This window comes from Lathamus discolor, chromosome 2 (genome assembly GCF_037157495.1).
Source record: "Lathamus discolor isolate bLatDis1 chromosome 2, bLatDis1.hap1, whole genome shotgun sequence".
NCBI lineage: Eukaryota > Metazoa > Chordata > Aves > Psittaciformes > Psittacidae > Lathamus > Lathamus discolor.
In genome coordinates this window covers 14,494,475-14,516,249 of record NC_088885.1, presented here as the reverse complement: position 1 = coordinate 14,516,249, position 21,775 = coordinate 14,494,475, and the positions used below count along the sequence as shown (strand labels likewise).

The 21,775-nt window shown below is 42.8% G+C and overlaps 2 protein-coding genes across 7 annotated transcripts; one reads left to right on the top strand and one right to left on the bottom strand.

The window, feature by feature from the left end:
• The first annotated feature begins 1,222 nt into the window (after positions 1 to 1,222).
• Positions 1,223 to 10,011, top strand: LOC136007701 (uncharacterized). Of its 4 annotated transcripts, none has more exons than XM_065665826.1 (6): positions 1,223 to 1,279; positions 2,480 to 2,642; positions 3,356 to 5,299; positions 6,251 to 6,376; positions 8,456 to 8,575; positions 9,757 to 10,011. In XM_065665826.1, exons 2-6 carry the CDS (start codon positions 2,495 to 2,497, stop codon positions 9,792 to 9,794), a joined length of 2,376 nt encoding a protein of 791 aa, XP_065521898.1. In that variant the 5' UTR covers positions 1,223 to 1,279; positions 2,480 to 2,494; the 3' UTR covers positions 9,795 to 10,011. The 4 variants fall into 4 exon arrangements, with proteins under 4 accessions (XP_065521898.1, XP_065521901.1, XP_065521899.1 ...); XM_065665829.1 differs by lacking the exon at positions 1,223 to 1,279 and adding an exon at positions 1,295 to 1,314; XM_065665827.1 differs by lacking the exon at positions 1,223 to 1,279 and adding an exon at positions 1,312 to 1,361.
• A 3,263-nt stretch (positions 10,012 to 13,274) lies between these two features.
• On the bottom strand, positions 13,275 to 19,642 carry RP9 (RP9 pre-mRNA splicing factor). 3 transcript variants are annotated; one of them, XM_065665832.1, is made up of 6 exons: positions 19,360 to 19,642; positions 18,357 to 18,387; positions 17,452 to 17,581; positions 16,515 to 16,606; positions 15,016 to 15,077; positions 13,275 to 14,309 (listed from the first exon to the last, which is right to left on the bottom strand). In XM_065665832.1, exons 1-6 carry the CDS (start codon positions 19,560 to 19,562, stop codon positions 14,096 to 14,098), a joined length of 732 nt encoding a protein of 243 aa, XP_065521904.1. In that variant the 5' UTR covers positions 19,563 to 19,642; the 3' UTR covers positions 13,275 to 14,095. The 3 variants fall into 3 exon arrangements, with proteins under 3 accessions (XP_065521904.1, XP_065521903.1, XP_065521905.1); XM_065665831.1 differs by lacking the exon at positions 18,357 to 18,387; XM_065665833.1 differs by lacking the exons at positions 16,515 to 16,606; positions 18,357 to 18,387.
• Between the last annotated feature and the right edge of the window lie 2,133 nt (positions 19,643 to 21,775).

The following is a 21,775-nucleotide window of genomic DNA, read 5'->3' as shown; positions in this document are numbered from 1 at the left end:
ACAGATGGGACATTGCAAAGTCCCCGCTCCGATTCTGATCTGAGAGCAGACAGGGCAGAGACAAATTAACAACGCTTTGTAAACAACCTGGCAGAGTGCGCTGTGCTTCTCTTGGCAAGATGGAAAGAACACGATGTTTGTCAGCACACTTAGCCACAGAAACATAGAAGCAACCAGGTTGGAAAAGACCTTTAAGCTCATCCAGTCCAACCGTTCCCCAGCACTGCCAAGGCCACCGCTAACCCATGGCACTGAGGATCTTGTCTACACAGTGTGTGAACACTTGCAGGGACAGTGACTCCACCACTGCCCTGGGCAGCCTGTTGCAATATGTGAGCACCCTTTGGGGAAGGAATTGTTCCTCACCTCCATCTAAATCTCACCCGGTGCAGCTTGAGGCCATTTCCTCTTGTCCCATTGTTCTTTGGGAGCAGAGAGCAGCCCCTCCTGGCTCCATCCTCCTGTCAGGTAGCTGTAGAGAGCAGTAACATCCCCCCTGAGCCTTCTCCAGACTAAACGCCCCAGGTCCCACAGGCCTTCCCCATCACACCTGTGCTCCAGGCCCTGCACCAGCTCCCTTGCCCTTCTCTGGCCCCGCTCCAGCACCTCAATGTCTCTCTTGTAGTGAGGGCCCAGAGCTGAACACAGGATTCAAGGTGTAGCCTCACTGCAGGGGGGCAATCACTAGCCTGGTCCTGCTGCCATACTGGTGCTGGTACAGGCCAGGATGCAGGTGGCTTCTTGGCTGCCTGGGCACAAGCTGCTCATGTTCAGCTCTGTCAATCAGTACCTCCAGGTTCTTTTCCAGTGGGCAGCTTTCTAGACACTCTTCCCTAAGCCTGTAGCATTGCATGGGTTATTGTGGCCCAGATACAGGACCCATGTTAGGATGGAAAAACATCACTCCCTTTACTCAGTACAGAAAAATTCACGAATTTCAGAAACAAATCTAAACTTTGCACTGCATTACCTAACTTTCTGAAAGACAACAGTTTTAAGCAGAAGATTAGCAATATTCTGATTTGGTTCCTTAATGTAAGTTCAAACATCACAAAAGGGAAATGTTAGATTCATTTAGTAATACAGCTTAAACACCCATAGGATGAGCCTTAGCTTCCTGTAAGCAGAAGAAACAGCTGAAAACTTTTACCATGATTCCTACCCTCATGCTTTGATTTGCCGTCCCCGGCATTGATAGAAAAAGGCTCCTGCATCACTATTTAATGAGCCTCAGGTGGAAGGGGGGGTAGACAAGTAGTAGCTGCTTGCCATAAAGAGGGTGAGCTGAGGGTCTGGTTGGTTTCTTGCTTGGCTGTAAGCTGTAGTAGCATGGACCTTAGTTTTGTAGGGGCTTTAATGGGGTATGAATAGCTTAGGCCTTGTAGGCTTAGGGTTTAGTTTCTTTGCTTTTTTTCTATATTGCTTGCTTTTTCTAAGGCCAAAATAATTCTGGGAGTGTTGGCCTAGGGGAACAAGGGGAGCTTGTAGGCTTTTTGGTGCTTACAAGAGCTGGTGGGCCATTCTAGATGGAAACAGAAGAGGGCTCTAGTGTTCCTGGAAGCTTTCTGAAACTCTAGGCTGAGCTGTGTGCTAGGTTGTAAAAGGTCTTGAATTCAGATTTCTTCCGTTGTGATTTTGAAATGTTTAAGCTTTCTAAAGAGCTGAGCTGCTGTCTCTTTTTCCTGCTTAGTCACTAGACCTTTTGTGTTTGCCACTGGTTTTTTTTTTTTATTATTTTTTAATTATTCTTCCTGCTTGTAAGCTATGTGTGACAGGATTGTATTATTTGCATGGTTTGGAATGGGCTGAATTTAATCATATTAGTTAACTGAGGAGATGTGTAAGTGTGGGAGGGAGTTCTGTCTTGTGAATTTTGTATGGCTTTGAATGTGAACTTATGCATAAATATTTTCTTTGTTACCTATTACTTAGTTTAAGTGTAGTGTCACTCAAATATTTGGGTTATTGTGTTAGCTGACCTTGTTCTTGAGTATGTTATGGAGTGCATTTCTTGAATTAATGGAGCTCTTATAGTGATCTCAAAGGCAGCACATGTGTTAGCATTAGGAAGTGCTTTCTTCATAAAGCACTAAACTTCTGAGTGTGTGAAGTTTCCACTGAGTTTTTTGCTCAAAGCTAATTCTTACTTGGCTGGAATGCTACTTATATGGATATGTATATATAAGACTACACTAAACTTATTAGTCCTGTGGCTTTAAAATATGTTATAAAACTGGATCGAAGTACTACTTCTGAGAGCTCCCTATAAAAGCTTGCTTGGCAAAGGAGAAGTTAAAATCTTTGACCTTGACAGTAATGCAAATTCTTCACTTTGTTTGGAAGATAATTGCTTTTTCCTGGAAAACTCTGGTTTCATTGGGCTGGGAGAGGAATACCTGCTGAATTCTGACAGAGCATCAAAAATATGAAGTCACACAGCTCTTTCAAGTGGTTAATTCTGGTTATTTTTCTCTTTTAGTGTTTAAAAAAGAAAATGAATACTGCCTCAGCTTCAGAGAGTGGATCATATTCCACAAACCACACAAGACCCTTTTTTTATGTACAGCCAACAGCACAACAGCCTTTTCCAAGTACATGGTACCTCAGTCGTCCATACAGTCCATACTGTGCACCTGCTCCAGGTAAAGTAAATGACAGCTGTCTGTGGTAGCTTTGCTTAAGAAGTTAATAGCTGTTTCCTCCACTGGAGGAAACAAATGAGTATATGTGTTAAGAAGCTTCTTAGGAGTTTATGGTAGTATTATTGCAATGTTTTAGTTACCAAAAATCTGATTTATGGAGCGTTAGTTAAATGTGTCGCTTGGGTGCTGGAAAGCATCTGCTTGTGGAGAATGGAAACTAAGCAGAATATTAAGTGATGGTTTTCCCACAGATACAGAGGTCTCGAATATGCCTAACAATTAATGTGTGTGTACATATTTGAGTTACATATACATATTGTAGGTATGGATAAATCTAAACTTAAAGATCCACACAGAAACAGTACTGTTAAATACATCCTGTAAATGTGTGTATGTTGCCACCTATTTAGAGCTGTATTTTTCAAAGGCAATGCTATAACATAGTCCATGAAATAGCAAAAAGGTATGGAAAGCTAACTGGTGTACATTCCAAGTTTTGTTTCAAAAGTACCTCTCCAGATAAGCTGTTCCATAACAAGGAACCCTCTCTGCTTTTTTTTGTACCAGATTTGCTTCCAAGTGTTGGTGGGGAAGTGTCTTTCTTACTTATGTTCTGATCTTGTAGATGTCCCTGTGTGCGAGCAACTATTAATAGGAATGACTTATTTCAAGAAGATGTATTTGTCTTTGCCATTTTTATTCCCAACGTCTAGGCTTCCGAAGTGGACATCCCTATTTTCCATTTTATTCTGTTGCGCTCCATGAGTACCCTGGATTTTTTGTTCCACAGCAACCAGTACATGCAAGAGTTAACAGACGGCCTTATTTTAATCCTCCCCAACCTTCCCCTATGTTTTATCATGCAACAAGACTTAGACACTACAGTACCCCTGGGAAAAAGATGGAGACAAAAGAAACACAGACTGATCCTATACAGCCTGAAAACAAGCAAAAGAAGCATCAGGATATCCGTATGGAAACGAAAGGTTGTGATGCAGGAAATGCTGCCTGTGTTTCTTCTGGTATAGGTACAGAGACTGAAAGTACTTCGGAGAAACAAGACTCATCTGGATCTTCCATTGTGGTAGACAGAGAGTTTCATAACAAGAGCCCTTCCAGCTCTACACAATATAGAAGTCTTCCCACTGGAAGCTATGCCTTTGAGAAGGAAGAAGTGAGGATAGAATATGGAAATGGCTCTCCAGCTATTCAGCTGTGGAAGTCCTTTAAAGAAACTATCCCTTTGTATGATGTGGCAAGTGGTAAAGCAGTCCCAGAGAATATAGTGCAGCGTGACTTATTTTCTGTTAGCTCATGTGAAGGAATGATGTATAGCACTCCTGAAGGGGAGAAAATGGTAACAGGAGCTTCCTTAGATGAGAGAAAATCTCTTCTCCCCTCTAAACAGGGTGTTGAAACTGTGCAAGAAAAAGAGGTCCAAAATAATGAAGTGAAGCTGGATGCAGAAAAGCAAGTGCATACAAGTCAAGGGGCAAAATCCCCCCCAGGTGAACCCATGGCAGTGCAAGTCACAGAGTTGTCAAGGCCTGTTAGCATAGATCAACCAGTGGCAAGAGAGGATGTGGTAGTAGCTAAGAAAATGAGTTCTAAAAAAGCTACAGGCTCAAAAACTGCTCAAGAAGAGCCCAGCTTTATTCAACAAGCAGGACTGCTTTCGTCTAGCATGGAGGTTATGAGTGACTTGAGTTTCCAGCAGAAAAAGCTGAACCGAAGCCACAATGTGACCAATGAAAGTCAAACTGATAGGAGTATTTGGTGTGACGAATCCATTGAGAAGTATGTTCCTTCTAGCAGCTGGCTGGCTTGTGTGGACACTAAGGACACCAACTACACTTATGACATTTGTCTGCCACAGAGGAAGCGTCAAAGTGTACTCAGTCTTTCTTCTGATGATGTGTCCTCTAGAGAGGAAGGCTCATCAATTGACAATGCCCCAGTGTCTTATTTTGTTCCTGACTATGTGCTTCACAAAAGCATGTATGCTTTCCAGAAGAGTACAGAGGGCTTGGAGAAAGAGAAAATTAAAAGTGCCGGGTCCCTTAATGAAGATGAAGTGGTAGGAAGGGAGCAGATGAATAGCTTGCATGAGCAAGATGTCAAAAACTCTTCAACCATGAAGAATAAAGAGGCTTCTAGTAAAGGCAGAAAGCTGGGAAACCTTCCTAGATCTTCTAGTCAGATGAAACTCAATTCTCTCAGGCCAAAAGCAGCTAAGAGTTTGTCAGAAGTTGAGGACTCTGAAGAATACTCTGTGAGGGGAGAAGAGGATGATGAAGAGGAAGAGGAAGAGGAGGATGAGTATGATGACTATGACATGGATGAAGTGGAATATTTTAATCAGGGAGCTACTCCATATGAAATCTTGATGCCTAGTACAGGAAGTTTCTACCAAGTTGGCCAGAGGGTGCTTTGGAAACCGCCTAGACATGCTATACCAGCTCACTTAATCAGCTGGCCTGCTCAAGAGACGATACAAACTAGGAATGGGTTTGGTGACAACACTGGTGTAGTTTGCAAGCCAAAGGAGAGAGAACAAGATGGTGCATGCAGTGACTATGGGTCTTATGGAAGAAAGGTGCCTAAAGCAAGAAAAGGAGGACTTGAACATCAGCGAGCACTACGGAAATTCTTGGGAGGTAAGAAAATGGTGGGGACAAAGTGCTGCTGAATAGAAACAACCCTCCTAACTGCAGTTGGAAACTGTAGTTTGAGCCAGTGGGGAAGATTGGAGCAGAGCCGTAAGTATTGCAGAATTAAGTTGGATTTTCTTGAGGCAAAGGGGTCTGCTACTATCTTTTGCCAATTGCAGGATGATTCTGCATCTTCACAACCAGCAGAGAAATTTGCAGAAACTCTCCTTTGAGGTAGATCTGATCTACTTCACCTTCTGCCATTAGTGGCAATGTATTGATTTGAAAAGCTTACGGTTATTTGAACTACCTATTTACCGTTGTTTAATACTATCGTGGAAACCTGGCATTTAAATTTATACAAGCATTCTGGGTTCTCATCACATCCACATGTTAAGTGGATGAAACAGGATTAAGTTCATTATAATCTAGTGGCCACACCCTGTGTAATTTCTCTGCAGAAGAGGAGTCAAACCATTGTTAGTTCACTGTAGCTGCTGCTCTCTTGCTTTTAGCAACAAAAGCTTTGCCTTATTTTAATCAAATCAGTGTGAAACTGTAAGCTTGACCTGGAAAAATGCATGTTATTAGTCAAAGAAACTAGATTCATCTGAACTGAAAATGAGTGAAGTTATAACCAGTTATGAGCCCTGACTGATGTGGGAAATTTAGCGAGGGGCTTCTCTTTAGTCCAGCCTTGTATTGTGATAGGCATCCAAAACAGGGTGATCTACTTTTAATTACAGTCTTGGTGTTCTTAAACTTCATCTTCTTTGTACAAAATCTGTAATTTAAAAGTTTGTAACATGTCAAGTGTGGTCTCTAGAAAACCATGAGGTTTTTCTAATAGCCACTTACTATTAGATTTAGTAGCTAGCTTTGCATTCTGACTTGTGGCTTGAACAGTATGATAACATTAGCAAAACTAAATACTAACTTAATTCTTTCCTTAATTAGGAAGGCTGTTCAGGGAGAACATGGGGATACCACCTGAAGAGTATTGGATTAGAAGTGGTGCTAAACCCAAATTTACCAGCCAAATACCTGGTAGTCTCTTCCCTGCAGCCAGGAGCAAAGAACAAGGTACAACATATTTGCTCAGTATGTTTCTGTGCTTAAGGAACATTCAAAAGGATATGATAAAAAACAGAAAGCTTATGGTATTTGAAGAAGGTTTGAGGATCAAACTAATGCTCATCACTCTGATTTTGATGAAACGCCTGTCAGTGCATCTTGGGGCATATTTATATCCTTCTCAAACCAAAACATGTGAGTAAGGATGCACTCTAGCTACTTACCTTATTTTAAAGGTACCAGGGGAAATCAAAGCATCAAAAGCTTTGTGGCCAAGCACAATCTTTATTTGTGCAGATCTGCTACTTCCATAAACTGCAGTATTGATTTTTCATCTGGATAATGCTTAAGTGCATGTGTAGTGATAGTTCCTGATCTTGATGAGTAGAACATAGAAGGAGTCATGTGTGATAGCCACATAGGCCAGTGCTTAGAAACTAGCATAGACCACAGTTACCTTGCTACTGCTAAAGGATGTCTGAGTACAAATCATCTTGATGTGGCTAAGGGAAAGTTGAACAGATCGTAGAATCGTTAGGGTTGGAAAGGACCTTAAGATCATCTAGTTCCAACCCCCCTGCCATGGGCAGGGACACCTCACACTAAACCATGTCACCCAAGGCTCTGTCCAACCTGGCCTTGAACGCTGCCAGGGATGGAGCAACTTCCCTGGGCAACCCATTCCAGTGCCTCACCACCCTTACAGTAAAGAACTTCCTCCTTATATCCAATCTAAACTTCCCCTGTTTAAGTTTTAACCCATTACCCCTTGTCCTATCACTACAGTTAATGGGTTACTTTAACAAAACCAAGGTTAGCTAGTTTCTGTATAATTTTCCTCTGAAGAAGAAAGTTTTGCCTTTACAATTAATGTTTACTTGGAGTGCAACTCTGTTTCTAAATGTTCTTCAAGGGTGTTTCTCATGGTAAGTCCTGTTGCAACAAGTGTAGAATTTGCTGTAATCTGGGTATTACTACTGTCCTGGCTCATGTGCTTTCAAGGTATCACAGGATCAGTCTACCAGGTAACAGTGTGATGTTATTTTCAGGACAGACTGACTTGATAATATCTATCAGGTTCCCTGTATCAACAGCTCAGTAAACTATTCTTCAGAGTGTGCTCCTTGGTTCTCTCTCTATATTGCTTTCATGCTTGAGCACACTGGGATTTGAGATTTGTCTCCTGAGTTGGATACTTTGTCCTATCTGTTATCACCTTTCAAATTATGTGTTGTTTATGCTAGCCTGCTCTGTAAAAGCTGGAAACATCTTCCTTTATCAATACTGTTCTTGGCTCCTTACAACAGTTCATAAAAATCATAAAATAGTTCTAAAATTTTACCTTTCAGCATGTCTCTTCTGTCTCTTCCAAGTTATAGATGGTATGGCATGCTAAAGATGTTTGTTACTCCCTGCTTTTTCCTCTTCCTTTTCCAGCTTATAGTTTGGGGAAGCTGGCATGTTCAATGCTAGGAGGAAGTAATAGGTTTCTTAATGCTGTCCATGCCAATGGATGCCTCAGAAGTGCTAGTAAAATCATGTCCTTTTTAAAATGTTGCTTATCTTAAGACTGGTTTCTTTGTATTAACCTTCAATTTAAGTGCCCTGCAAGTAAAGGGGTTTGGCTAAACAGAGTATGTTGCTTTGGCAGTAATGTCATATACTAAATTTGACTTCTTGAACTGTCTACCTGTGGTGCATAACTTAACAGGTCTGAAGAACTGAGTGTTTTTGAGACAGTGTCAAGTCTGGTCACTTGGACAGCCATCAAGTAGTCTTGAACACTTAAAAAGTGAACTAGAACAGAATTACCCAGCTTTCACAGGAGTTTTTTTGCCACGCTAACATCTATTCAAGTTATGCCCCCAAATGCAATGCATCCAGAGTTATGGTTAGTGATTCAATATTGTAGACATAGAGGACTGTTGCTTGGCATATAAGCAGTGTCAGTTTTGTCTGCCACTAAAATGGGCATGTAGTGGGATGGGAGAAAGAGGAATACTACAGACCAGCCAGGGGAAATAAAGCTTAAATTTGCTTTTAGACTATGCTTTGGAGAAATAACACCAGTTGTATCTTGCTATGTAGGGTACCCACCTTTGGCTAAACTAAAGAAGAAAAGAATAGGCAAGCCACCTTCAAAACGCAGAGACACAAGATGTGAGGTGGAAGAAGCATGGGAGATACCTAAAAGCAGTGTGCACAAAGGTTGGTATACAGTGACAAGCTACAACAGTGGCTGCTGTGAGATTTTTCTTCATTACTGTTTAATAATTAATGGTTTTGTTTGAACTGTAAGAATATCAGATTATGAAATAATAGTAAATACACTGCTATTGTATGTGGGCAAGATGGAGGGGAGGCAAGGCAAGCTAAACTTTGAACATTGAATCACTTTGCTATGAAGACTGTTGTAGCTTTGACCAGGTTAGATTTCTTCTCCTTACTTAAGAGAAAGGAAGGAAAAAAACCACATACAAAGCTCCAGTACTTTAGTCTAGTTGCTTTCTAGACTATTAACATCAAGTGTTGGGTCCTGTGTTGCTTTGCAGTAATGCTTTTCTTTAAGCTACTGGTCTGTCTCAGCCAAAATACTGTTACTTGAAACAACACAAATGCATATAGGTGGTTCTTAACTTTATGGAGTAGGAACTTTTTGCTACTTTGGAGGAAGTTGAGAAAGGCGATGGAGGGAAATACGACATTGAGTAGGTTCAGTAACAAATATACTTTTGTGCACTTGTGGGAGACTCTAAGAAGGTTATAGATTGAAAAAGGTTGGTATGTACAAGAAGCTAATTTAGGTGGGTCAGAGTTCCTTCTGGATAAGAGCAAGTTGGCATGGTAAAGATAACCTGAATATTCAGTCAGGAAACATAAGGGTTAAAGGCAGTCTCTCTTATATTAAACAGATGATACTTCCATGTGTTTGCAAGGTTGGAAACCATGTTGGACTGAAGCATGTTACTACTCAAAATTGGCATCAGTCAATGGGATTATTTGAACAGTGTTAAACCCTTAATTGCTGTTCCTCTTCAGTAAAAGCATCCAGAAAATGTGCATCATTCCAAAATACTTTAGATTTGCCCCAGAAATAGTTGGTGCTTCTTGGGTGCATTCAAAAATGTAGTTGCAGGAGCACATTGAAAATACACAACGAGTTTTATGAGGAACTCTTATCAATCTGTTATCTTGGGATATTCTGAAGTCAAGCATCATTCCTGCAGAATTTATTCTTGCTGGGAAGCTGAGCACATAGTTATATCAGTGTGATCTTCTGCAGTAAGACATGGCAATCGCTGCTGTCTAGTCTGTCTTTAGAAGCAAATTGGCATGTACTGGGAGGGAGAGCGCATTACTTAATCTCTTCCTTCTCTTTTTTTCTTCAGGGCATGGATCAAGAAAGTCCCTCTCTAAGAGACAATAAATGCCAATATTGGGGCAGGACGGGAAACAAAGTTATGTTTTGCATAAATCCCGAACTATTATTTTCTTGTATATTTTGTAAGTTGCTGTGTACTCTTAGAGATAAGTAGCAACATTGTAAAGACTGAGGACATTTAAAATGGAGTTAAGTATTTAACACTAAAAGCACCTTTTTACAGCTAGCACATCCACTATTTAATAAACTTAATAGAATTGCACTTTGAGGCTTCTTGTATTCCATCTCTTACCTGGAAGCAAAACAGCTTGTTACAGGGGGGCGTGTGTTCATCAGTAGTATTAGTATTATTAGTCTTTACTGCTGTCCTGCTGTTGAGCTCTGCAGGGTTGTGAAGCCTGTCAATGTCATCTCATAGTCAGCTTGTCTGTATGGTGTGGCAAATTCTCTTCCATCAGCTGGGTTTTTGGTTGCTTTTGGTTTTGTTGTAAAAGGATACAGCTAAAACTGGATCAGGTTAAGTACTGACTTGAAGTTTCAAGGCAGCTCCTCAGATCTTAACTCTCTTCAAGTGCATGACTGAGGAATAAAACTGAAACAATGTGGTGATGGGATGCTTCCCCCTCCTCTCCTTTTTTTTTCTTTGGAGACCTTTGAATCCCCTATGGAGGCCCTGAGCTGGAGAGATGAACTTTGGCGAACCAGGAGTTTTTACGACAGCGCTGTACCCTGTCCCTTGACTTCTTACTGATGACATCTATTACTGTTGATACTGTCCTTGGCAACTTGCTACAGGAAAATGATCTATAGAACTAAGATGATAAAACTAGTGATCTTCTGAATAATGGAAATAGACCGATGAGGTGTATAGCTCGGAAGTGGCTGTTTTTATGTGGGAATATTGAGGTTTCCCTACCCACCCTATCCTTGATCTATTATTTTTAGTAGCACTTGCTTACTTGTTTTAACAAGCTTTTATAATGATAGCCTTCACCCCAAGCTGTTAGTGAAAGGATCCACTTTTAACACTGCAGTCCAAGTTTTTATTTCCTCTGTACCCTAAGCACTTCAAGAAAATAAGGAATACAGATTTTGATTTGGCTTTTGTGCTGCATAAAGCCTGTGTTACATCAGAACCTGAAAGAATAAAATGAGGGAGGGAATTACTTCCAGAATGGAGCTTTTTAATAGTTTGGAAAATATAGGACTGCTGCTCTTGGACATCTAATACAGGAATGTGCTGCTCTTAGAGGAGGAAAGACTATTCTGACAGGTAGGATCAGTGGTAGAATCTCTTCAACCTGAAGACTGTTCTTAGGTAAGGATTGACTTCTCTTTCCCTGAACTTGAGCATAGCCTTGGCATTGAATACTAACCCAGTTCTGCTGACAGACTTATCAGATAAACAGCAAGATACAGTTAAAGGAATATTCATGACTTCACAGTTGCATGGTACTCTATTAATAGCTAATACTTCACAGGTACTCCCAAGATCGTGCTACTGATCCTTTCACAGGTCTTGCAGTAGTCAGTGTATTTCCTACCCAGACAAAAGAAGCAATTCAGGCTCTGGTGATGCCAGCTCCAGGGAAGATGTGAGGGAGTAGGAGTGTTTAGAGTGTTTAGACAGCTCTTTGTCTGAAAACAAATGCTATTTTCAACTATTTCCTCAATCTTGTAGTGTATCCATGCTACCTATCCCTACCAATGCTTTAAGTAGTAGGCATGAATGTGCAAGTGCTCCAGAAATACTTCTTGGATCATGTTATATGTGGTGTATTCTACTCTGACAGTAGTAGTCGTATGATCTCAAAACTAAATCTTCTACTTGGCTTTTTTCCACTCAGCAGCATGATTTGTGGACTGCATCTTAAGTCAACTGCTTTACAGCTGTATTTAATATTCCAGTGGGTAAAATAGCCATGCTTTAAGCAAGTTGTGAAGTACAGATTGTGTTTTATGAGGCTGTGAATTGGAAGCCCAGGCTGCTTTTATTCAGGTAGGTAATCAGCCACAGAGATATTTGAGATTTAACTTCACAGGTGCACATACATGGCACACTTTGTTCTCAGTGAGGCTGGACTTTCCTGTGCTGGCAGCATTGATCTTGCAACTAGGGCAAGTACAACTCTGCCCCTGAAGCTTTCACATGCTTCCTGCTGCACCTCTGAAGAGCAGCTGAAGAATCTATTTGCTGCTTGGCACACCAGTAATAAGTGGTAAAGGCTTCTGAGGCTGGGAGATTGGTTTGGGCAGACTGACTGTCTGTGGCTCAGGATTTGACTCCTTATTTGTAGCTGACTAAAACCTCTGTCACAAAGTGGGTGTGCTGCAGTCACTGAAGTGGAGCCAGTGGCCTATGTTGGCTTGCCACGTTTTAATTCTATGTTCCAAGTGTCAATTTGGTAGTACCTGGATGGCATAAAGCCTTCCCTTTTACAATGTCCTGTCTTCTGCCTTATGTTGGAAAAAATTAATTACGGGTCTCCCTATGCAAATCAAAGTATGGAAGACCAGAGTCAGTGGCACCTCTCCTTCCCCCCCTTATCACATGCTGAGAGAAAAACACATACATGGCTTAAAAAAGAATCCTCACATTCCCCTGACTGACTCACTGCTATCTCAGACAAGATTTATAAGCCCCAAGTAATTTCATGGCCATAGAAGTAAGACATGTCAGTATTCTTGCTTTAACATTTCAGCTGTTAAACTTCTTTCTGGTGAAAGAGCCAGGAGCTCTGAATTTCCTGCTGATGTTGTTGACAGAGAAATACCGGGTCACCAGTATATCCCACCACAGGGAGATTTGCTGTATAATACTGGAGGATAAAACACAACTCCACATTCAAGCTCTGGGAATAAGAATCTTTGTGTAAGTAGCTTTTGACTACCTTGTGTTTCCCCAGAATATATTGTGAATGACCAGCAAGGAATGGGGGTTCATTTTTACTAAATGACTCTTAAGACATTTAGGAGGGACAAAACACATTTTAATGTATATCTTCCCATCATCTTTTCCAAAGGCCTCAGGAGGAAAAACCAGTCCTCTTCTATGAGGTTTAGTCTATGGTTCCTAATGTCAGTGTTTTCACGTTACTAATGTCAGAGCTTCACTGTGCCTTTCTTTTTCTTTCAATGTAAGCATAAGCACAGAAACTGAATTCCATGTAAGCCCTTTCTACTCCTGTCAAGGCAAATCTGTTTCTGCTTCTCCTTTTGCAGACTACCACTAGGTATCTCATCTTGGTCCTGAAATCACAGCTTTGTATCACTGCACCTTGATGTTTCAGAAAGAGCTCCTAACTCTAACACCATTCAGCTTACTGTAGCTGAGTCTGCAAGGTTAGAATAAAAGCATGGTCAGTCCACAAGGTCAACTGAGTAGACAGAACTTTTCCTTCTTCCTGCTTATGTGTTCTTTACTGCTGTTCTGTGGCTTCCATGTCTATATTGAAAACCATTTTGAAAGCCTTACAACACTGGTAGGCTCCCATTCTTGTGGTATGATTCATAAAATAATTGTAGTAAACAAAAAATAAGGTGGAATTTATTTCCCCAAGTAAAAAAACCTCAGATGTTCCAAAACAACTGATACTAAAGTATATACAGAAATGAATCCTTTTCATCTTGAACAGGAAAACCCCTCTTTAAATAACTAAACCTACTCCCTCTTTACATTCAGCTCCCAATCCTATACGCTGGAGAAATGCTTGAGGTGTTGTAGAACTATGTGTATTAACGGTGATGATGTTGAAATTTTATTACACATGATAAAACACCCAAGTTTTATTAACAGCAATTTTGTCTTTAAGTAGATCCCCTTGATTAACTTTCCTTTCTTTCAGCAGTGCTCTTTATTTCCCAGCTGCCAGTACTAGGACAAATACACTGAACTTCACATAGACTGTATGCAGTAAAATACAGTACAAGCTGCTGCTTATGAGCACTGTAAGTGAACTCCCAGTGCTCTGTATGTAATACAATAACTTTACGGAGAAAAGACACTTAACAGACAGCTGGCTCCTGCTGCAGGTTTGTTGGCAATACCTTGGAAGTCACTGTTTCCTGCCACTATCACATGTGGCAATCCAGAGCCAAATCTGACCAAGGCAGATGACCCTTAGCACAGGTTTTACAATAAAGATATGGTTGATGGAGAGCTATTTAATGCAGTTCTCTTCTGGCTGCAGAGGGGCAGGAATGGGCAGCCAGCGTATGATGTCATATGTATCATCTATACATTCCCAGTTTAATAAAGCCTTTTCTGGTGGTTTCTTCCTCATCCTTTGGATCTTTCCCTTCACTCCACCAGAGGAAGTCAAGGAGCATGCAGCAGGTGACTGCTGCTAGTCAGATTCTGACTTCTCATTAGATTTAGATGACTTACGCTTTCTCTTTTTCTTCTTCTTCTTTTCTTTCTTTTTCTTTTCCTTCTTTCTCTTTCTTTTCTTATGTTTATCTCTACCTTCAGAGGAAGTGGAGCTGCTGCTGTTTTCATCATCCTTATCACTGTTATCTTCTGAGGTAGAGTCCTCCAAGAGCTGCTTCAGCTGCTGTATCCTGAATTTAAAAACTGGAATGAGAATCCTTTCTAGCTCTTTTTCACCTGTAAAACTTTACTCTAGCTTTCATGTTTCCTTCCTAGCCTGAGAAATGGGAGCTACATGCAAAGGGCAGAGGAACACTTCTGCTTTTGCCAAATTACACTCCTGTTACAGTATTTGCAGACTGATAAAAGCAATCCCTTTAGACACCAGTAGATGGTCTGTTCTCTGGGACTTCCCATCCCACAGGATGTCAAAGGCAGAGCAGGATATGGCCAATATTTATGTGTGCAAAATAATAAGGCTACAGCTATCACCAGATCATCCTGAGAAGTTCTGTGCTTATCTATATGCAAATGCATGTTGGAATGCTGATACTATGACATTCATTGTCCTGATGACACATAGATGATGGTACTGAAGCCTTTTTTAGGCCTACAAGTAAAATAAATGCAAGTACCTGACTATTATGGCATAAATGAATGACTACTCTATAAACTTTGTTTTGGGGAAAAGTGTAGAAGATGACAGAATTAAAGAGGCAGGAAGTATTATTGTGTGATTCTTAAGAAAGCAGAAATGCATTTGTGTCTACCCACATAAAGAAACTGCCATTAAACAAAATACAAGCTTACCCTTACATCAAGATTTCCCCTATATTAGTACCGTGATTAAAATGAAAACCAATTTGAAAATACAGTTTACTACGGAGCCACGCTTACCTCTTTTCTCTTTCTTGCCGTTTATTTTCCTTTATTATATTATACATTGGATCTTCATGGGCCTTTAAAGTGGAAAACAGAAACCCCAGTGTTGGTAAAGCAAAGTATTTTTTACTGACTGTTATATTTCCTAAAAACAAATACATCAAAGCAACCCAGTTCCAGAGGCTTTTATCAAAAGATGAAATACAGTTAGCAAGCTCTTAATTCCCAAGTATACTCTCAGGCTTACCATACTTAATCTGAACTGGTTTGGTTTTTATTACTTTAATGAAGGGGACCCTTCTTAGATATAATGCCTCTCTGCCTCTTCAAGCAGTTAGCTAAGAGAATGCCTTCCATGTACTACAGGGATAGCTAGACAAACATAGAGAAGTTCAAAATACTGAGCTCTATGTACCCTTATAGTATATTCTGAATGTAAACACACAAGAATGATTACAGGTGCAAGGAATATAAGACAAACAAATAATGAAGTTGGAGTTGCCCTTGCTTGCTCTGCACTACCATTATTGAACTCAGTTCTTTTGCAGTGGAACAGGCATTGCAGCAAAGCTTGTGGTGAAGGAAGGTAGCAAATAAACACTGCAGATGTTTAAGGTGAGTTCATGCCATGCAAGAATTCAGCAAAAAGATGGGGTGATAATTTCTGTTGGAAGATTAAGCAAACAATTTCAACAGAGACGAGGGATCTGATGTTGACCAGAGGTGGGAATTAAAATGTCAGTAACAAATGAAAGATGTTGGGAATGCACCATGAAGGGCCTTGGACATACAGCAAGAATCTGAAGCAACAGAGAAAAAAACCTGAGGAACAGTGAAGAATAGAGGCAATCTTGTCATGGGAGAGAGCTAAAACTACTCTTTGCAGTAGCATACAATCAGTGTGAGCCCAGAATCAGGAGAGGATGAGTCCAGACTACATTTTTTAAGGATAGAAATGAGGACATAAGACAAGGTGATGAGAGCTTGAAATACAGGTTAAGAATGCAAAGCCACAGGAAAAGTTAAAGAGGTCACGCAGAAAGAATCTGCAGAACTGAGATGCAGCCTCATGTAGCAAGAGATCAGACCTGTAGACAACTGGATTACAGACCTAGACAACAGGCTTCATGATGTGGTTGTTCACAGCGACAGCAGAAGGCTTGAAGCAGCTGCAATGTGGGCAGCTCAAGCTTGACTAGACATGTTTTGTTACGTTGGCATTTTAATCACAAACACTGAGTATAATAGTTGAAACAGCTTCTTGAAGGTTTTCAATGTAAATGTAAAAATTACTAATTTTCCTTTTGAAGAGTAGATTTTCTGCAAAGCAGTCAAACATCCAACCACATCTGTAGCTTTTTCTTTATTAGGAGATTTTCGGCATCTGTATTATACTAGAGACAGGGGAAAAGTCCTTAATAAAGCATCATCTAACAGGCTTCTCTTCACTTGCAAGATTATGCATTGTCAGTATTAACAAGTACAAGCAGTAATACTACAGCATTTGTACTCACTACTCTAAATTGTTCCAATTTCTGGTTGCCTTTAATGAAGAACGGGCATTCTTTATCTCCTGTTCTGTGTCCATAACGCTTACACCTCCAACCTTTAAAAATCAAACAGCAGCAGTAAATTGCATCTCTGAGCCAGATCAGAAAAAAAACCACCAAAACCATATTTATGCTGATTATTTTCCATGTATTGGAACAAACAGTATGATGTCCATAAAAGTATGGCTTTTATGAAAGGCTAGGCAAGGCTACTGCATCCTTCAAGATACTCTTACATCAGCATGAGGTCATAGATTCATAGAATGATTTCAGTTGGAAGGGAAATTAAAGCTCATCCAGTTCCAACCCCCTGTCATGGGCAGGGACACCTTCCATTAGAGCAGGTTACTCCAAGCCCCATCCAACCTGGCCTTGAACACTGCCAGGGATGGGGCAGCCACAGCTTCTCTGGGTACCCTGTGCCAGCGCCTCAGCACCCTCACAGGGAAGAACTTCTGCCTAAGAGCTCATCTCAATCTCCATGCTTATCCTGTCACTACCTGTCCTTGTAAAAACCCCTTTCCACACTTCTTGTCAGCCCCTTTAGGGACTGGAGCTGCTCTGAGGTCTCCCCTAAAGAGCCTTCTCTTCTCCAGACTGAAACAGCCCAACTCTCTCAGCCTGGCTCAAGAGCTGACCTGCTCCAAGCCTCGCAGCATCTCCGTGGCCTCCTCTGGACTTGCTCCAACAGCTCTATGTCCCTCTTATGTTCTTGCCCCAGAGCTGGATCAGGACTGCAGGGGGGGTCTCACCAGAGCACAACAGAAGGGGAGAATCCTCCCCCTTGACCTGCTGGCCAATCTACCTGGACCTCACCATCTGTCCAGCAGATCTGCCCTCCCCCAGTGTAAGTGGATGGCTCATGAAGGTCCAGTGACATCTGGAATATTTTCAGCCTTACACTGCATGACTTTGACTTCTTTTCCCAAAGGCATCCAAAGCCCTTTTGTTGGGGCATGTGCCAGGAATTCTCGGGCACCTTCATTGCCTGGCACATCAGGTATGCAGTCCTCTGGTTTTGTTTCATTCTCCTATGAAAAAAAAAGAATAAAATAACTTTTTTAACTTGGTAAAAATTAATACCGCAAATGTTCAGGCTTTCACGTACTGTGGAAGCTATTTGCCCTGTAACATTTCTTTTTCTTGTAACATGTAAGGGATTTTAAATGCTTTTAACAGCATTAAGTAATCTGCTTTTGTCCCTCACCCTTGAATTTTCCAGTCTGGACTTTATTGCCATATCAATTCCATTCCTTCCTGTTTATTTTAGTAATTTATTTAAATAAGTAATGTAAATGAAAACTTAACAGACAAGCAGAGGCTTCTTTTTCCTTTTCCTTCTAAGAAGACATAATAATTAAAAGCAGCCTTTACATCACAGATTATTTCTTTAGGTGAAAAGCACTAAATGATGGCTTAGGTATACAAATTTGCAAAAGAAGTTATAATTGTGAAAGGAAAAGAAGTATTTTTACACAAACATCCGAGCATTAATAACCCTGAAGCATCCTGAAAAGATGTCACTCAAACTGAAAGTCTGCTTTACCATAAATGACTCCCCTTTAGCTTCTCTGTTAAATACTGCACGAAGCGTGTGTGCTAAGAGGTGATGAAAGAACTGGTCTCATCCTATCTGGGCATTTCACTCTGGATTCACTAAGTCACGGTTCAGGTTGTAACTGAGGAGACTGAGTTCTACCCTGGAAGCACCTAGGTATACAGGTAAAAGTCACTTAAACACCTAAAAGACAGGTTTTGTGAAAACCCCTCGTCATGCTAAACATTTGCTGCAATGTATTTACCAACCTTAATGAGCCCAGGGGGAGGTTTCTCATAGCTGAAAAGCAATAGGAACATTGTTACTCTGCAGCTTAGCACAACCTCGCTGAGAACATAGAGTACTTTGAGGGTATACAGCTAAATGCGCAATTCTCTCCTCTTTTTCTGTAGCATCGCCCCCCCGGATCTCACTGATGCACATTTCTTAATTCCAGCACTGCTGAATCACAGACACAGACAGCTGAAAACGTCCCATCAGACTGTTCCTTACATCCAACCCTGCCAGCCAAACCTAACACATACTGATTTAATCTGTGTATTAAACAAGACAGAACCATACTGCCCCAAGTATCATCTTTCCTGCAGCATTTCTCTAGAGCTAACATAGGATACAAAACGTATTTAAATCCGAACAGCAAGCAGGCACTACTTAGAGCACAGCACCTGAGAAAGTGCCTGTGTTGGGAGTTAAACGCCAAGGCATTATGAAATGGTCTAATTTTTTAGTGCATTTCACTATAGATTTTTACTTCCATTTGGAAAGGGAAAAAGTCATATTCTTGTGAACCTCCTGATCTTCTTATTCCATTAAGCCCCTTTCAAAGAAATACCATAAACCTTTCACAGCACTGCGGATTACTGATGGAGTCATTCGGCAGATCTCAAACCTTTTATCTTAGTTTCTTTTTTAACCCACCCTAGTGGAAAGCGGCTGCACAAGCTCTGCTTCTATGCTGCAACTCCAAGACTTCCAGGAACGTGGAAGAAACTCTTCCCTCCACAAGAAGCGGTTATAGAGTCACCGAGCAGCCCTGCAAGCGGCGCCGCTCCCAGAGGCACGGCCTGCTTATGGGTAAAAACGAGCCACCGGCTTACACAGCTACGGGGCTGGAGCGGCCGCTGAGGGAAAGGAACGGGCCCCTGCCTCCCGCGGGGCCAGGCGGCAAGCAAAACCCTAACACTCCCCGCTAAGTCATGCACTGGGAAGGAGCCGCAAAGGGGCGGGGAGCCTCCCTCCGCCGCTCCTTACAAGGACTCGAGGTGCTGGATCTTCTGCAGCTCCTGCGCCTCCAGCCTCTTCCGTTTCCTCTCCTGCCGCTCCTGGCTCTTCCCGCAGCGCGCCGGGGGTTGCGACCGGCTCTGGAGCCGCTCCCGACTGCCCCTCGCCTCTTCCTGCTGCTGCGCCCTCCCCTGCTGCTCCTCCTCCGGGCCCAGTGCCGCCGTGTGGGACATGGCAGCCGTGGACGGAGCCCCGGCAGCCGCCGAGGCCGCGGCGACGCGCCCGCCCCTCCCCGCTGCGCATTTAGGTTTCACTTCCCCTCCCGGGCGGGGCGCGACCGCCCCAGCGTCGACTGCCTCCGGTGCCACGGCCGCGGTCGGGCCCCCGGGCGTGCACGGCTCTGGGCGGGAAGGGCGGCCATGTTTAGCCCACCGTGAGGCCGTAGCAGTGGGGCTCCCCGCCGGCACCTTTCGCATCCATTAGAACTAGCATGTAGTGTTGTGCTTTCAAAACACCGATATTTATATAAGTGGTAATAACATAGAATCATAGAATGGTTAGGGTTGGAAGGGACCTCAAGATCATCTAGTTCCAACCCCCCTGCCATGGGCAGGGACACCTCTCACTAAACCATCCAACACAAGGCTTCATCCAACCTGGCCTTGAACACTGCCAGGGATGGAGCACTCACAACCTCCCTGGGCAACCCATTCCAGTGCCTCACCACCCTAACAGGAAAGAATTTCCTCCTTATATCCAATCTAAACTTCCCCTGTTTCAGTTTTAACCCATTACCCCTTGTCCTGTCACTACAGTCCCTGAGGAAGAGTCCCTCCCCAGCATCTCCATAGGCCCCCTTCAGGTACTGGAAGGCTGCTATGAGGTCTCCACGCAGCCTTCTCTTCTCCAGGCTGAGCAGCCCCAACTTCCTCAGCCTGTCTTCATACGGGAGGTGCTCCAGTCCCCTGATCATCCTCGTGGCCCTCCTCTGGACTTGTTCCAGCAGTTCCATGTCCTTTTTAAGTTGAGGACACCAGAACTGCACACAGTGCTCCAGGTGAGGTCTCTCAAGAGCAGAGTAGAGGGGCAGGATCACCTCCTTCGACCTGCTGGTCACGCTCCTTTTGATGCAGCCCAGGATACGGTTGGCTTTCTGGGCTGCGAGCGCACACTGAAGCTGGCTCATGTTCATTTTCTCATTGACCAGCACCCCCAAGTCCTTTTCTGCAGGGCCGCTCTGAATCTCTTCTTTGCCCAACCTGTAGCTGTGCCTGGGATTGCTCCGACCCAGGTGTAGGACCCTGCACTTGTCGTGGTTAAACTTCATAAGGTTGGCATCAGCCCACCTCACAAGCGTGTCAAGATCCCTCTGGATGGCATCCCTTCCCTCCAGCATATCAACCGGACCACACAGCTTGGTGTCATCGGCAAACTTGCTGAGGGCGCACTCAATCCCACTGTCCATGTCAGCGATGAAGATGTTAAACAAGACCGGTCCCAACACCGATCCCTGAGGGACACCACTCGTTACCGGTCTCCAGCCAGACATCGAGCCATTGACCACAACTCTTTGTGTGTGGCTGTCCAGCCAGTTCTTTATCCACCGAGTGGTCCATCCATCAAATTGATATCTCTCCATTTTAGAGAGAAGGATGTCGTGTGGAACAGTGTCAAACGCTTTGCACAAGTCCAGGTAGATGACGTCAGCTGCTTTACCCTTATCCATCAATTCTGTAGCCCCATCATAGAAGGCCAACAAATTGGTCAGGCAGGATTCCCCCTAGTGAAGCCATGCTGGCTGTCACCAAGCACCTTGTTGTTTTTCATGTGCCTTAGCATGTTGTCCAGGAGAATGTGCTCCAAGATTTTACCAGGCACAGAGGCGAGACTGACTGGTCTGTAATTCCCCGGGTCTTCCATTTTCCCCTTCTTGAAAATGGGGGTTGTATTTCCCTTTTTCCAGTTGTCGGGAACTTCACCTGACTGCCATGATTTTTCAAATATGATGGCCAGTGGCTTAGCAACTTCATTCGCCAGCTCCTTCAGGACCCGCGGATGGATTCCATCAGGTCCCACGGACTTGTGTGCTTTCAGATTTTGAAGATGGTCACGAACCAGATCCTCTCCTACAGTGGGCCCAAGGTCTTCATTCTCACAGCCCCTGCATCTACTTTCTAAGAACTGGGTGGTGCAGTCAGAGCCTTTGCCAGTGAAGACCGAGGCAAAGAAGTCATTCAGAACCTCAGCCTTCTCCAAATCCTGCATAGCCAGTTCTCCTGAAAGCTTCCTCAGGGGGCCTATTTTGTCCCTAGTCTGTTTTTTGTTTGCTACGTACCTGTAGAATCCCTTCCTATTATCCTTAACATCCCTGGCTATGTTTAATTCTAACTGGGCCTTAGCCTTCCTAACCTGGTCCCTAGCTTCCCGGACAACATCCCTGTACTCT